The sequence below is a fragment of the Macadamia integrifolia genome, chromosome 6 (assembly GCF_013358625.1).
Source record: "Macadamia integrifolia cultivar HAES 741 chromosome 6, SCU_Mint_v3, whole genome shotgun sequence".
Lineage (NCBI taxonomy): Eukaryota > Viridiplantae > Streptophyta > Magnoliopsida > Proteales > Proteaceae > Macadamia > Macadamia integrifolia.
The window spans coordinates 37,496,194-37,513,186 of NC_056562.1; the positions used below are offsets into that span (position 1 = coordinate 37,496,194).

Consider the following 16,993-nt stretch of genomic DNA (forward strand, 5'->3'; position numbering starts at 1 on the left):
GGGGGGGGGGACTAGAACAAAGAACAAGAAGGCAACACAGCCAAGGGGGGGGGGTCAGAAAGGCGGAGGGCAGACCTAAGGAGACAAAAATGAGCTTGTTCTTAGGGGAATGAATCCCTTACAAGGTGATGAGGGAGCATAGAGAGGTTAGAACTAACATCAAAGGAGATGGCCTTCCAAATCATATCAAAGGATCTAGAGTTGGATGTCCATCTACAGAGAATATGTTCCATCCAAATATGGTTGATATCGTCGCAGAACGCCAGCTTGCCGGTGGTGTCGCAAATAAAGCTACCTACAAATCTCATGTCGACCCAAATCCACTCTCTCTAAAGGGGAAGAATACATCTCCTGAAAGGCCAAAAGTAGAGGCACGTTTCCAAACGAAGAAGGTGAAAGGACAAGAGAAGAGGTGGTCAGCATCTTCAATACCGTTCCAGCAAAGGCAGCAGGCTAGGGGGGGGGACCTAGATGTGTTTGTAGATTAAGAAAGACTAGGTGGGAAGGCAGTTGGAGAGAGCACGCTAAGATGTGAAGGAATGGCAGGGGATGTGACCTTTGACCAAACAATTCTTAACTGAGACCCTTAGATTTGACTAGATCCTAGGAAGAGGAAGAAAAAAGGCCAGAGGGCAAAGTGGATCAAGTAACTTGGTCAACCCTGCCACGGTGATCAAAGGAGGGTGGGAAGGTCAGATCAAATGTCGAAGAGGGGAGAAGTGGGGGCACCGGGCACCATTAGAGATGACGGAGTTGACAAGAGCATCTATGGCAAGACCGGAGAAGTAAATGGATTTGGCACTCACCAAAGAATGGAGTACACCTGAAGGATGCAAGAATCAAGCTAGCGAGAGGTGGACGAACCACTCCTGATGGAAGAGATGGCTCTAAGGGTAGTGGGTCTGGCTAGGAGAATGTTGTGCCAAACCCAATAAGAGTTAGAAGAGGGAGAGGCAATCCAAAGGGAGTCTTTGCTAAGGAGATAGGTATAAACGCATGAGACCCAGAGCTATTACGTTCGGAGACAAGCTTCCAAATTAGCTTAAGGATGCTGGCAACATTGACATCTTTGATTCTCCAAAGATCCAAACGACCTTCAGATTTGGGGAGACACATAGAAGACCAATGCAGAGGGTGAAATTAGCTGAATCTACCCATTTCCAAAGGAAGGTGCCAAAGAGAGATTACATAGCCTTGATGGTGGATTGGGAGAGCACGAAGATGCCAAACCAGTACCACTAGCAGGATTGCAGCATTGATCAGACAAGCACAGGCATCCATCATAGGAGAAAAGCTTATCCTTTCAAGCTGGAGCTTCTTTTTATGAGATCTAGCATGAGGGTGCAATGGTGGACAAACAATCTATCAGTGATGACGGGAAGGCCAAGATATTAGAGTGGGAGGGAGCCAAGGGAGAAGCCAATCAACTCTAGGAGGTGAGCTTTGGAGGAGTCAAAGACCCCAACAAAGAAGAGATGAGATCTGAGGAGGTTGATGTGGAGAAGAGAAAGGGATTCAAAGAAGTGCAAAGAGGACATGATAAACACAATGGAGTAGGGTTCAGCCTTGGAGAAATCATGAGATCATCAACGAAGACAGAGGGGGTGACTTGAAGACCTTTGCACTTAGGGAGGGGGGAGTTGAGGTGGAGGTCGGTGCTAGAGTTGATGGATTTGGAGAGGATATCAATGGTTTGGGAGAAGAGGAAGGAGGGAGCTGGGGCAACTTTGGTCGATATCCCCCCAGGAGAAGTAGCCAATAGGGCTGCCATTGACAAACAGAGAAGCGAGGAGAGGAGACACGAGTGGATCAAGTGCACAAAAATAGGGTAAAGACATCTAAATCAGGACCTCAAAGATGAAACCCCATCTGATGGAATCCAAATCCTTACAGATGTTGATCTTGAGAAGAGAAGCTAGGGAGTGGGATTTCTTGTCAAAACATCCGACAATCTTATGGAATATAATAATGTTGTCAAACATGCTTCTCCTAGCTTTGAGGAAATGATGGAATCTCCAAGCTCCACCCATTTGATTCTAGATTTTTGTCGGAGGAAAGCTCAAAACTTCGATGGCAAGAATATGATCATGGGTGTCTAGTTGGAGCCTAGACTAAATTCCAACTTATCTTTGCAAATAGAGACTCTAGAGGAGATGCTGCCAAAAGAGTTGGCATTCTGCAGCATAAGGGCTGATTCAACATTTTTCAATTGAGGGGGGAGGGGAGTGCACAGATAGGTTGAGCCCAAGTAGATCTAATAATAGGAAGTCTTGACGCTGGATCCACATGTCAAAGAATTTAAAGGGCTTGGGGCTAAATGAGATATAGGACTGAATAAGGAGAGAGGTGGGATTGTGGTCAGAGAAACCAAGTAAAAGGATACATAGGAGCAGGGAAAGGAAGCTAGCTAGGCTTCATTGACCAAGATTGTCGAGTTTACATGCAACTCTGTCAGAACCACTTGAGGTGGTCAAGTGCTAAGATTGACTTAGAGAGTGGGTACCATCAAATCTGGATCCGCCCCAGTGATGAATGGAAGATAACATTTACAATCAAGGATGGATTGTACACTTGTACGAATAGAAGGTTATTGATGGAAGGCCGGTAGGGGTAGAAAGGAAAATCCCTGAGATGCTCAGAGTTGCAGGGAAGAGGGAGAAAAGATCGCACTAAGAAAAGGGGGGAAGAGAAGGGAGTCGCACACACTCAGCCCGCAGGCACACACCACAATATCAACTCATAACTTCATTATTCAATCTGACTTTCTCAATCGATTACAAGCATATAAATAGGAAATTAAAAAACTCTAAAACATAGAAAGAAATCCTAAAAGGAAACTAACTTAAAAGGAAAAGAAATCCTAAACCAACTCTAACTATGTCCTACATATGCAACTTCTCAAAAATAAACAGAATAAAATAAACTAAAGATACTAGTTTCCTAAATAATTAAACTACTAAAATCCTACTAAACTAAGGACTCAATATGGATCCGGTTCATCTCTCGTTGGATACCCAGATGGATATGGATCGCTCCATGGGTGCATATCTACATCAATTCCCCTGATGTTGAGAAAAAATTATCCCCGAGTTCTGTAAAATGGGAGAATCAACACCAAATGATTAGCATCCATCCTTGCCCGTATGAAATCACCATCGAAACTAAGATCAAATGATATGAAATCCATGACGCGGAGTTCATTAATGAAGTGGTGACTCGGGAAAATAAAATCGATCGGTTCACTGAAGAGATCAACTGATTTAAATTTTTTCACAAGTTGATCTACAGCTCCCAATGGTGCCATCTCATCTTCTACCACTGGTGATCCATCTTCTGGTTCGTCTACTTGTTGTTCAATGGCTGAGATCACATAGTTGAAGGTAGAGTGTACTTGGGTTTTGATGTCCGTGAGCTTCTCTATGATCAATTGCATTTGTTGACGGATATCCAATAAAAGGTCTAGATCCATTGCCTAGGTTGATGGAATCACTATGGATGGATACTCAAAGCAATGAGTGGCAGAATGGTAAATAAGGAGGTTTAAAGAGCAATGGCATAATGGTTGGTTTTTTTTTTTGTAGCAATTCAATTTGGAACACAAGAAGAATGGGTTTCACGTACTAGGGGAGAGGGGTATACTTGGAAAGATAAGGTAAGAAGACATAAGTAATAAAAGGTGGTGGCAAGGGTATTTTGGGAAATAAAAAAGATAACTAGAGGAAAAAAAGGGGAGAAAAGGAGAAAATCGTGGGGGTTTATGTTACTGACAAAAGGAGTCCTCCTTCTTGGAGACAGAACTAGAGAAGGCGGAGCTCGACGGAGGAGAAGGAATCGATCGAACCAGGTATGTTCCTCTCCCTCTTCTTCTTTGTCGTCTTCTTTCTTCTTTCTTCTTCTTCTCGTTTCTTTTCCTTTTTTTCATTGCTAGAACCCTGCAGAGGGGTTCGACTGAGATGGGGTTCTGGCTGCTTCTCTGTCGACTCTCTCTTCTTCTCTTCTCCTGCTGCTTCTTCTGTTTCTTTCTTTTCTTCTGTTCTTCTTTCTCTTCCTCTTTTATTCTTTTCTTCTCCGCTCCTCTTCTTTTCTTCTTCTGTATTCTACTTCTATCTTCTTCATTTGTTCATTTTTTTTTTTTGCTGCTGTCGGACCCTAGAAAAGGGACTCGACCACGGAAGTTACGATGGGGAGGGGCGGTGAAAACAGACAATAGAATCGATTTTTAATTTTTTTAGACTCTTCTCAGTCTCTGTAGGAAACCAGACAAGAGAATGGCCAGGGAAGAAAGAGAGATGGGGATGGGGATCTTTCGGCTCTAATACCAATTGATGGAGGGCCGGTAGGGGTAGGAAAGAAAATCCATGAGATGCTCAGAGTTGCAGGGAAGAGGGAGAAAAGATCGCACTAAGAAAGGGGGTAGAGAAGGGAGTCGCACACACTCAGCCCGCAGGCACACACCACAATATCAACTAAGAACTTCATTCTTCAATCTGACTTTCTCAATCGATTACAGACATATAAATAGGAAATTGAAAAACTCTAACATGGAAAGAAATCCTAAAAGGAAACTAACTTAAAAGGAAAAAAAATCCTAAACCAACTCTAACTATGTCCTACGTATGCAACTTCTAAAAAATAAACAGAATAAAATAAACTAAAGATATTAGGTTCCTAAATAAAATAAACTACTAAAATCCTACTAAACTAAGGGCTCAATATGGATCCGGTTCATCTTTCGTTGGATAACCAGATGGGTATGGATCGCTCCATGGGTGCATATCTACATCAGTTATGCCCTTTGGTTTTACAAAATCATATGCATTTATGCGTGTGATGAATCAAGTATTGCACAACTTTATCGGCAAGTTCCTTGTTTACTTTGATGACATACTAATTTGCAGCCGTACAGAAGACGGATATCTTGAACATTGGCGTGTGATGAGTGTTATGTGAAGAAAAACTCTACATCAACTTGAAGTGTTCCTTTTTGCTGCCCAAGGTTGTGTTCCTTAGCTTTATTGTGTCATCTCAAGGAGTAGAAACCGATCTGGAGAAAATAAAGAGCGTGGTAGATTGGTCCATACCAAAGCCATTGAAAAAGGTTCAAAGTTTCCATGACCTTGCCTCGTTCTATAGAAGGTTCATTCAGAATTTCAACGATATTATGACACCCATCACAGAGTAAATGAAAGGAGGGAAGGCACCATCCCAATGGACTTTGGCCACCACTAAAGCATTCAAGGTAATCAAACAAAAGATGATGGAGGCCCCGGTAATTAGGCTACCAAATTTTGACCTTAAGTTTGAAGCGGCTACCAATGCATTCCATGTTGGGATTGGAGTACTTATGCAAGCCGGTCACCCAATTGCCTTCTACAGTGAAAAGTTGAATGATGCTAAAAGAAGGTACTTCAACTATGATTTAAAGATCTATGCCGTTATCCAAATACTTAAGCATTGGAGGTACTATTTGATTGGCAAAGAGTTCATAATATACTTGGACCATGATGCACTCAAGTACTAACATTCACAAAGGTCCATTAGCAATCAACATGCTAAGTGGATAGCTTATCTACAAGAGTTTGAGTTTGCAATCAAGTATAAGGATGGAAAAGAAAACCAAGTAGCTGATGAACTTAGTCAGAATGTGGTTATGATGACACAAAGCACAAGACTTGAATAAATCAAGCATGATTACATACATGATGCTGATTTTACTAAAATTTATGAAAATTTACACCAAGGGGGTTGAGATAACAAGTATTCAGTCCATGATGGTTATCTATTTTTGGGGACACGTCCATGGTTTTAAGTATCAATACATATCGTACCGTCTCGGCCCTTGCCAATATGATACACTGATACGATACATGGAATTTTTAAAACCCTTTCGTATCGATATGTATCCTACGATATGCACTGATACACCACCGATACACACTGATACGATACGATACGATACGCACTGATATGTCTCAGTGCGTATCGGTATATATCAACCAATACATACCGATACGGTATAATATGTACTGGTGCAGTGCGCTACGGTCATATAATGACCAAGTTGGGTCATTTTTTAGAAAAACACGATTTTTTGAGGTTTTTGTTCCAAAGTTGCTGTCAGTCATATTTCTCTCTAACTAAAGTGAAAATCAAGGTTGAGAACAAGGATTTTACATTTATGGGACTACAGACCTTGAATTCTTAGTGCAATACCCTCAATTTAGTGTTTATGCATAATACATATTATTAATCGCTTTTTTTAACAAATTTTTTATGCAAAAATGTATAAAAAAGTGTTTCCTATCCATTTATATGCGTATCTTTAGCGTATCTCCGATACGATATGATACCCTCCAATACGTATCTTAATTTTGGCCGATGTATACGGCGATCGATATTGATACTCTAATCCTTGGACACGTCTTTGCATCCCAAATACCTCTTTACATGTCTTTGTTTTTTTGATGAATATCTTGCATTGGTAAGAATCTTTATTCTTTATTTAACATATAAATAAAATTATATAATTTTTTATATGCTATTTGCGCCAAATAAAATGGTTACATAAAAAAAACAACACTAGAATGCTATATTTGATATGGCGTCATCTTATGCCCAGCTTATCGCCAAAGCGCTTCGAAAGACCCTCAAACGACTCGGTCGCCTTTCCGCCTTAATAACTATGCAAAGAGTATTATTGGCAGTGCATGTGACGAAAATGGGCTCTACCTTCTTGATCTGGGAGCATCCCCTTTACCTACTGCTCTATCCTACGTGTGTGGGTGTAGTGAAAACAGTACCATTGAATCTGTAATGTTGTGGTATCAAGGTTTGGGCCACCCCTCGCTTGGAGTTATGAAAACGCGGGTGTTACGAAAAAGCAATTGCCACACTTGTTTTCTTGTATTCCTTCTTCCCATGTATTTCAGTGTGAACCTTGTTTGTCTGCTAACGCTCTCGATCTTCTTATTCTTGCCATGGCAATAGATCCACAGTTCCTTCTCATATTGGGTATAAAATGTTTGGTGTCCTTCTCCAACTACTTCTTTGTTTGTCTTTTGTTATTTTATATCTTTCGATGATGATTGTTCCCACACGACATGGATCTTTTTGATGAAACATAAAGTAAAGCTTATGATGCTTTTAAGAATTTCTATCAAATGATTTGTACTCAATTTGATACTAAAATTAAGATTGTTCGTTTTGATAAGGGGGAGTATATGCATAGTGGACTCCAAAACATTTTCACCAATCATGGCATTATCCATTAACTTGCATGTTTTGACAGTGATGCAAAATTTGGGGTAGCTAAAAGGAAAGTCACCATTTAGAGGAAGTCTATAGGAGTCTATTATTTGGCATGCACGTCCCTAAGCCTTTGATCTTATGCCCTTCTTACTGTTGCCTTCTTAATCAATTGCATGCCCACCGAACTTCTTGATTCCAAATGTTCTTCGGATATTTTGTCCCTTCAGGCTTCTACTTTCTCTATCCCCCCCCCACCCCCCCAAGGTGTTTAAGTTTGCCTACTATGTTCATGTCAATAAGTCTACTCAGACTAAACTTGACCTTAAGGCACTCAAAGTTTTTTTTATTGGGTACTCCCCTTCTACCAAAGGCTATAAGTGCTACCACCCTTCATCTTAAAGCGACTTCTCTCTAAAGATGTCACATTCTTTGAATCAGTATCTTTCTTTGCTTCTCATTAGTATCCTCTTCAAGGAGAGAATAGTGGGAGTGAAAAGGCTAGTAGTGTCACCCTTTTTCTTCCACCCATGCATATTCCTCCTTTTATGCTTGATATTACAAAACACAAAGAAGTGAATGTTGATATTGGTGATCATTTAGGTGCTGGTTTTGGTAATGAAAAGGAGTTACTTATGTACAAAAGAAGGGGAAAAGAAGTCCTCTTTGGATCCACCTGAGTTCCACCTTCCTTAGTCAGGTAACATCCTTCTCTTCCTTTTGAGTAAGACCTCCCTATTGCTATTCGAAAGGGGAAGAGAGTTTGCACTAATCCTATAGCCCAGTTTGTTTCCTATGATGCTCTCTTTCCCCTACATGTGTTGCTTTTACTATTGTCTTTTCTTCTTATCTCTGTCCCAAAAATGTCAATGAGGCCATATCTAAGGAAATGATAACACTTGAGAAGAACTGTGCTTGTAAATTTGGTTGATCTTCCTAAGGGGTTAGTTCCAGTTATAGATGGGTCTACACAATCAAGTACCGATTAGATGGTGTTGTTGAGAGATACAAGGCCACGATAGTGGCCAAAAGGAATAGGTCAAGCGTATGAGATTGACTATCAGGAGACATCTGAAATAGTGGCTAAATACAATTTGATAAGAGTTCTCTTATCATTGCAACTAATAAAGATTGGCCATTGTATCAGTTGGATGTGAAGAATGCTTTCTTCTATGGTGACTTAGAAGATGAAGTGTATATGCAAACTCCACTTGGTTTCAAGTTCCTAACCAGCTGAAGGGAAAGTGTCTTCACAAAAAGGCACTATATGGTCTCAAATAGTCCCCAAAGGCTTGGTTTAAGAGGTTCAGACATGCTATTCTGAAAAATGGGTATTCCTAGAGTCAAGTTGGCCACACCTTATCTACCCGGCGAGTTAATGGCACCATCGCGTCTATGTTGATAGCATTGTAGTGGCTGGAGATGGCTTCGCTGAAGACCTACTTGGCCCAACAGTTTGAGATTATAAATCTAGAACCCTTGAAGTATTTCTTGGGGATTAAAGTGTCAAGGTCTAAGAAGGGAGCAAATAGATGTCAAAGAAAATTGTGCTGGACTTGTTGAAAGAAACAAGGATGTCGGGTTGCAAACCAACAAGCTCTCTTATTGAGCAGAATGGCAAGTGAGAGGGAGACTTTGGTCCTTCTCTTATTGATGCAAGGAAATACTAGAGGCTAGCGGGAAAGCTTATTTATCTCTCTTTGACTCACCCAGACATCATCTATGCAGTTGGAGTAGTGAGCAAGGTTTATCCATGCCCCCAAGAGTAGGCACTTGGATGTTGTATACCACATTCTCTAGAAAAGTTGATGTCTAGCATAGGGAAGAGACTATTGTATGCTGGGCATAACCACTTGAGGATCGAAAGTTACACAGATGTCAATTGGGCTGGATCCATTTATGACAGACGGTCTACATTAGGTTATTGCATATCTGTGGGTGGCAATTTATATTTTGTTCACATTGAGTAAAAATCAACCTTTTGTGGGTACATCAAGTGCAGAGGCAGAATTTAGGGCAATGGGTAATGGAGTATGCGAACTCTTATGGTTGAGACGGCTCGTCCAGAAGTTGGGGTTTGACACAGAGACCTATGCGGCTCTATTGCGACAACAAGGCTGCTATAAGTATTGCTCATAATTATGTGCAACACAACAAACCAAAGCACATTGAAGTAGACTACCATTTCATCAAGTGAAGATAAACTTTGGTTACATTTGCACCTCTCTTGTATAGGCTGGTGATCAATTAGCAGTCCCTGTCGTTCATTCGACACTGCTACAAACAGAGCACACATTCGTCGACCGGAAAAAGTGATTTTTCAGTTTGTTATGGCACCAAATAGCTCATCTCACCAGTTCCATACCCTTTTGTACAAACTGGGAATGTATGACATTTATTCTCTAGTTTGAGGGAAAGTGTTAGAGCTTATGTAACAAGGGTACTTTGAGAGTTGATTTACTATCTTGTTGTCTTATTTTGTATTTCTCCTTTTTTAACCTTTTACCTCCTTAGGGAGGTCTATGTAATTCCTTATATCATGTTAGTAAGGCAATATAGGAGGGAGAGTGTTTGTTGTCTCCATAGTTGTCAAGGCGTCGCCTAGGCGTCCAGGCGGTTTGCCTGGGGCCTAGGCGACAGCCGCCTTGTTGCACTGCATGTTGCCTTCTGTTTCAGCACTTATTTATGCCAAATATCATTCAAGTAAATGTTTTTACTTAAGATATTATTCATAAATAAGCAAATACCCCATATTTGAATCCAATAAAAATAGTTTAAAAATCAAATTCCAAAAGGATAAAAAATCAACCCCCCAGTCCAAGAACAAAAACTGGATTTTGGTTATCAACTTTTAAATGCTAGGGTTTTTCTCAATTATGAAAATTTTATAAATTCTATCATGTTAAAACATTGCTAAAAACCAAAAGTCCGGTAAAAAAATATTTTGTTTTGATATTCATAAAATTATTTTCATTCAGGCGATTTTAACAGTATTCGCGCACTTAAAAATAAGTTTGACTGAAGCATTACTTTGTCATTGCAACTCAGATTTAAGTAATCTTAGACTTGTTAGAAAGCTGGTTTTATATTATAACTAATACAAAAATTCTCATGTAAAAATAAAATCATTTGACCAGTCAAACTTATTATAGAATTAGAGCATTTTTCTAAATGTTGATTTTTTATAACTTAATATGACTTAATGTTAATTTTTTATGATTTGATGTGGCTAAATGTTGATTTTTAATGACTTGATGTGGCTTAATCTTGATTTTTTATGATACAAGGTATATATAACTTACTAAATAATGTTAGAAAATTGAAAAAATAAAAAATAACACTTGTTCGCCTAGTTCGCCTTAAGGCGGGCGCCTTCTCGCCTAAGCGCTTAGACAACCCTCCACTGCCTTGGCTCGCCTTGGCGCCGTGACAACTATGGTTGTCTCACAGAATATTCCACCACCATTTCTCTTCTCCTTCTTCTTCAACCTACTCTTGCTCTCTTGTTCTCTTGCAACATTTAAATTCTAAATAAAGCCTCTAAGCGAAGCAGGGGTAAGGGGATGTACATTATGACCCTCCCCAAACCCTATAGTAGTGGGAGCCTCGCGCACTAGGTACGCCCTTTTATCAATTATTGTTTGACAGAGGAAGGGGAACCTTAAGGAATCTCCATTTATTGCACCCTAGGCTTTGTGGTAGAGTGGTAGAGCTTCAAATTCTCCCCTACCAGTTCCAAAGCCCTCCAACGTAGTTGTGGTTGCCCCTAACCCCCAACTTCTATGGTTCTACCATAGGGGAGGTGGGACAAGAGAAATTCACAGATGTTAAAGTCTGATCCAGATGGAGGAAAGGAGAACCTGAATATCAGTTCTCTACTGTAAAAGGCCTACAACCTCTGGTAAAATGGTATCCTTCCAAAATAGCACATTGAATATCTTCAAATAACGAGTCTAATGACTTTCATGAAGTAATTCCAAGTGAAAAGTTCCTTACCGGAGAAGTTGATTTCAGGAGTTCTTCACGAGTGAAGAAGTTGGGGCTCATCTCCTTAGTACGTGAGGACCATCAACCATGCCTTAAATTCTTTATTCGGACAGACAACCGCCTTAGCCTTCAGGTGGAAGGCAATGTTGTTCATGAGGGCTAGATGATGGTTGGTCATAAGGTTAGAAAGCTAGAGTTGAGTCAGAAGTAAGTTGTATTTTTGGAGCAGAGAAAGATTTTTTTTTCATGTGGCTGCATATGCCTTCAAGTAGGTCAATGACTCAATGGGGAGGGGAGTGATGTTGGGTTTATGTAAGTAGGGTGGATTTTCATGGGCTTTCTTCTTCGAGATATGCCGTTATGGATGTTGTATTGGTCTCTCTCTCTCTCTCTCTCTCTCTCTTTCTCTCCCTTTTTTTCCTCTCCTTTTTCTTCTGTTTAAAGGGCCCTGCTCTGCAGCTTCCTCTTCCCTCTCTTTCAAACTCTCAATACAATATCTGTCGACTATCAAGAGGGGTGAATAAATAAGGAGGAAATACATTGAGAACTACAAGGAGAGAGAGGAGAATGAAGAATCAATCTCTTGTATCTCAGCATTGAGGAATGAACCCTATTAATATATGACAACAGGCCAACCAAGATAGCTAAAATGAGAGAGATGAAGAGCAGAGATTTTGAACACGTAAGATGTATCAAAGATGAGTATAGTAGAGTGCTACTAAAAGATGCAGAACATTATGAAGAGATGAGGTTATTATTTCTGCAAGCTTTTAAATGGAGACAGCTCGAGTGGGAGAACTCAGAAGCATGCATTAATCACCAAGACACCACACAACATAGATATATGTAAGATCAGAGCGGCTGAGGTAAAAGAAGCCTTGGGAAAGATGAAAGCAGGTAAGACTCCAAGCCTCGACGTGAGGTATGGAAATGTTTAGGATACCGTGCGGTAGCTTGGTTAACCAACCTTTTCAACAAGATTATGAGTACAAGGAAAATTCCAAACGAGTGGAGGAGCATTGTAGTACCGATATACAAAAATAAAGGAGATATTCAATATTGCAATAAATACAGAGTTATAAAACTAATGAACCACAAAGCTTTGGGAGAAGGCTATTGAAGCCCACTTGAGAAGAGAATTTAATATCTCAGATAATAAATTTGGTTTTATCCTAGGAAGATCTACAACAGAAGCTATTACCTTCTCAGAAGATTCGTGGGAACCTTAGGGGCAACTATAAAGGACCTCCATATAGTCTTTATTGACTTAAAAAAGGCCTACGACAGAGTTGCTAGAGAATTAATTTGGCATGTCCTAAAGAAGAGGGGTGTTAAGTAAATATGTGGATATAATTAAGATATGTATGCTGACGTGGTGACTAGTGTGAGGACCAAGGGTGGGCAAGAAAGAGAATTCCCTATCACTATGGGGCTTCATCAAGGGTCAGCCTAAGCCCATATGTGTTTGCACTAGTGATGGATGAGTTGACCAAGAACATTCAAGGTGGGATTCCGTCGCTGATGATATTGTTCTATTGGATGAGACAAACACAGGGCTCAAAGCTAAACTGAAGCGATGGAGATCTACCTTGCAATTAAGAGGATTTAAGATAAGTAGAACAAAGATGGAATATGTGATGTGTAACTTTAGTCATACTACGATGGATAACAATGTGATGACTATTGAGGAGATAAAAGTGACTTTCTTAGATATTTGGGATCAATCATTAATAAAGAATGTGATATTGATGACGATGTGTCACCTAGAATTAAAGTAGGGTGAACGAAGTAGAGAGGTGCATCAAGAGTCTTATGCAACCGAAGTGTCCCTAAAGCTCAAAGGAAAATTCTATAGGACAGTCATTTGCCCAACTATGATGTACGGAGCAAAATGTTGCGTATTAAGAAGCGACATGTAGACAAACTAAGTGTCGCACAGATGAGGATGTTAAGATGGATGTGTGGAAAAACAAGAAAGGATAAAGTAAGAATGAACATATTAGAGCGGATTTGGGAGTTGCCACAATCTATGATAAGCTTTGAGAAAGTTGTTTGAGGTGGTATGGTCATGTCCAAAGGAGGCTTGCAGATACTCCTGTAAGGAGAAATGATCTAATCCAGATAGAGGATCTAAAAGAGCTAGGGGTAGACAAAAAATGATCATAGGGGAGGTTGTGAGGAAAGATATGCTCGCTTTAGGCCTTGTTTCAGTATGGCCTTGAATAGAGCGGATTGGAGGGCTAGGTCCATGAGGTCGACCCCATCTAGGTGTGTTCAACTTCATTACTGTTTTTGTCTTTGCTTCCCCTAACTTTTTCCTTTTCTCTTCTTTGTCCTTGCTAGGATCAATGTAGCCGACCCCCATTAAGTTGGGATAAGGCTTGTTGTTGTTGTTGTTGTTTTTGAACAGCCCACCCAAGAGTTCTAATTGTTCTATTTGAAGAGGCATAGTCATTTACCCAAAAGATGCATACTCACTAAGAGACATGCACATGACTCTTTGACTGTGTCCCTCTGAAGAAAGCAATGGTAATGTGTCTCCCAGAAATTTTAATTTTGCTCAAAGGTTTATAATCCTTCCATATGGATTTAACCTAAATATCTGTCATAACATAAAATGCACACCTATACATGTGATCCCCCGCTCATGCACATGCTACAATGGGCCCAATCCAATCTAGTCCAACCTTGGCTAAGATGTTTCTCAAACATATAACAAAAATATAAACCACTAAAACATACCATGAACTGTAGCTAACTAATCCTTCTGCGACTACCACAATATATGGAAAATTTTAAAGAAAATAATCCAAACAAATCAAATATAGTAATCTGACTTAGACTTGGCACAAAAACTTGGAACATAATCCCAAACATAAGTCAAAATTCTAGCAAGCTGCAAGAAATGGAAGAACTTGATATATCCTGGTTTTCATGTCTCCTGGGCTGAAGTCAAAACTTGCAATACACATTACAATTTCTACAGAGATACAGACAAATAACGTCAGCAATACTGGGGCTTGTTTTGAAAAAGAGGAGGCTAGCACTATTATGTATGTTTTATCAAGAGGTGGGTTAAGAAACTTACATATTCTTATGAAACTTGCCCATGTTGAGTAAATGACATATGATACACCAGGCAAAAGAAACATTGGCGAAACCCAGAAAGCCCTCATTTTCCAGTTTAGATCTGGTGATCTTGTTTTTGTGATGGCAAAAACCACAGCAAGTATCTGAAAAATGAAACAGCCATAGGACGTATGCTTCAAAAGACAGAAATTTATGCCAAACAATAATTTGTTCACAAAGACCATGACAGCTCAGGCACTTTTTTATATCATTCTTCCAATATCCGGTTAAGAATCACAAATCAAAGCAAGAATCAACAGATTGAAAATTGAACCTACAATTTTAATATTTCTTTGTTTGTTGAAGTAAACATGAAATAAGAGCAGCATCCTACATCTATGTAAAAATAATTTCCTAGAATCAACAATCAAATAATGTTAAGGATAGAAAACTTCACTGTGTCACTATTTGTGAATCCTTGGGTATAGACGTACTGGATTTTTCCCCTTTATTTTTGTATTCTAAGATAGCAGGTGTTTACAATAATGTTACTAATTGTCTATAACCATTATAAAAGGGAGCTGGCCATTTCTACTTTCTAATTTACATCATATCACATATTATATACAAAAACCAATGATGCGGTCCACCCCATTTTCTTTTCTACTCTAATGCTTCATCTATTTCTCATATTTTCCTCAATACCGTTCTTCTTAAATATATTACCACATCTACCCTTTGATATTCATTCCATTTCCAATGTATTCAAATGCCATTCTCTTGTTTCTTTTTTCTCCCTAAAATACCATTCTGCACTTGAATTGGAATACAACCAATGTCTCAGTTGTTCAAGACAGTGCGTCCCACCGCTTTATATCATGGGGCTTACAATAAATGGTTGAGATGCTGCTTGTATCTTATGAGCATATAGGTTATCATTTCCATTATCTTATCATCTTAGGGGGTACCATATGAATAAGCTGAAAAAAATTACAAAACCACCACTTGATTCTAGATGATGAAATGACATTTCGATAATGTTATGAAACTTTATACACACTTTTTAACAACTTTTGGTACTTGTTTCCGGCTGAAATTTGATTACAGAGCTTGATTTCAAGGCACTTGGACCTATCCATGCCATAGTTGTCAAGGCTCGCCTAGGCATCTAGACGGTTTGCCTGGGGCCCAGAAGACTATCGCCTTATTGCACTATATACATACAGCATTTAAGATATTATTCATAAATAAGCAAATACTCTCTATTTGAATCCAATAAAAATAGTTTAAAAATCAAATTCCAAAAGGATAAAAAGTCAACCCCCCGGGGTCTAAGAACAAAAATTGGATTTTTGGTTGTAGGGTGATTTTCAACTTTCAAATGCTAGGGTTTTTTCTCAATTCTGAAAATTTTCTAAAATTTAATCATGGTAAAAAATTGCTAAAAACCAAAAGTCTAGTAAAATAATCTTTTGCTTTAATGTCCATAAAATTATTTCCATTCAGGCGATTTAACATCATTCACGCACTTTAAAAGTAAATTTGAACGAAACATAGCTTTGTCATAACAACTCAAATTTAAGTATTTTTAGACTTGTTGGAAAGCTAGTTTTCTATTATACCTAATACAAAAGTCCAGATGATAACCCCTATCTTAAACCCTTGTACAAGCGCCTGTTTAACTGCAAAAAATCACTCAATTCTAACAAATATAGATTGGGGGGGGGGTCCTGATAAACATATCAAGAAAACAGTGCAGAATCTATGATTCTACTAAATTAGACTTATAAACTAGGGGTATACTGAAAACCAGATCAACCTGAGGGGTATACTAGCAGTAATAACAAGTTATAATAGTCCAGATTATAACCCCCTATCTTAAACACTAATATTCTAACTTTGGAACCGTTATATTTGCTGCATTCCACAATCTGCAATAGAAACGCAACACGAGTCAATCCAATTCCCAATGCTTAGCCCTCAAAGTTAAACCACAATATTCTTTTAATATCCACTCCCACCCCACCCCCAATTATAACCCTATCCCTCATGAAAACCTCCTAATTTCCCTGTATTCATTTATTCATCATATCTGTTCGACCAGATATAAAACCAGCCAAATTTTGATACAAGTCACCATCTAAAGTCCCTTATACCACCCAACAAATTACACAAATTGTTTGAGTTCAAGATGGTTCTCTATGGGGTACCCAAAATTAGTGTTGTCAAAGCATCTCATACCTAACAACTAGTAATCCTCTTGTTTTGGGCTTTTCGCAGGTACAAGTTGATAGAGAACCCTTAGGGGAGAGAGGGGAAATCAGAGTAGAGAGGGGCAAAAGGAGGATCATACTAACACGTTCATTCAATAATCAAATTGCTCTCTAAATCTTCAGTCGATTACAACCAATATATAGGAAAATAGGAACATGAAATTAGAAACTTAACTGGAATGGAAACTAGCCTAAACTAGGAAACAACTATAAAAGGAAACCAAAGCAAGGAAATAAATCCTACTCCTACGTTCAAGTTTGGAAACTAAAAGCATGAAATAAAATACTGGGTAAACTACTAATTTTATTTCCAACCCTTGTTGGACCAAAACCCTAAGCTGGACCGGTTCTTCTTGGCTCTTGGCTTCCAAAGCCGGTCATGCTGGTCCAACCAAGAAAGGGCAGCCATATCTGCATCA

The 16,993-nt window shown here is 39.2% G+C and overlaps 1 protein-coding gene across 1 annotated transcript in view; it reads right to left on the bottom strand.

Annotated features, from left to right (window-relative positions):
* The window catches only part of LOC122081943 (uncharacterized protein At2g24330-like), a gene marked incomplete at its 5' end in the record, with an annotated part of 16,123 nt that extends 1,658 nt beyond the window's left edge, over positions 1-14,465 (bottom strand). The window contains 1 exon segment of the mRNA XM_042649372.1: positions 14,321-14,465. Coding sequence (XP_042505306.1) covers positions 14,321-14,465 — 145 coding nt within the window.
* Between the last annotated feature and the right edge of the window lie 2,528 nt (positions 14,466-16,993).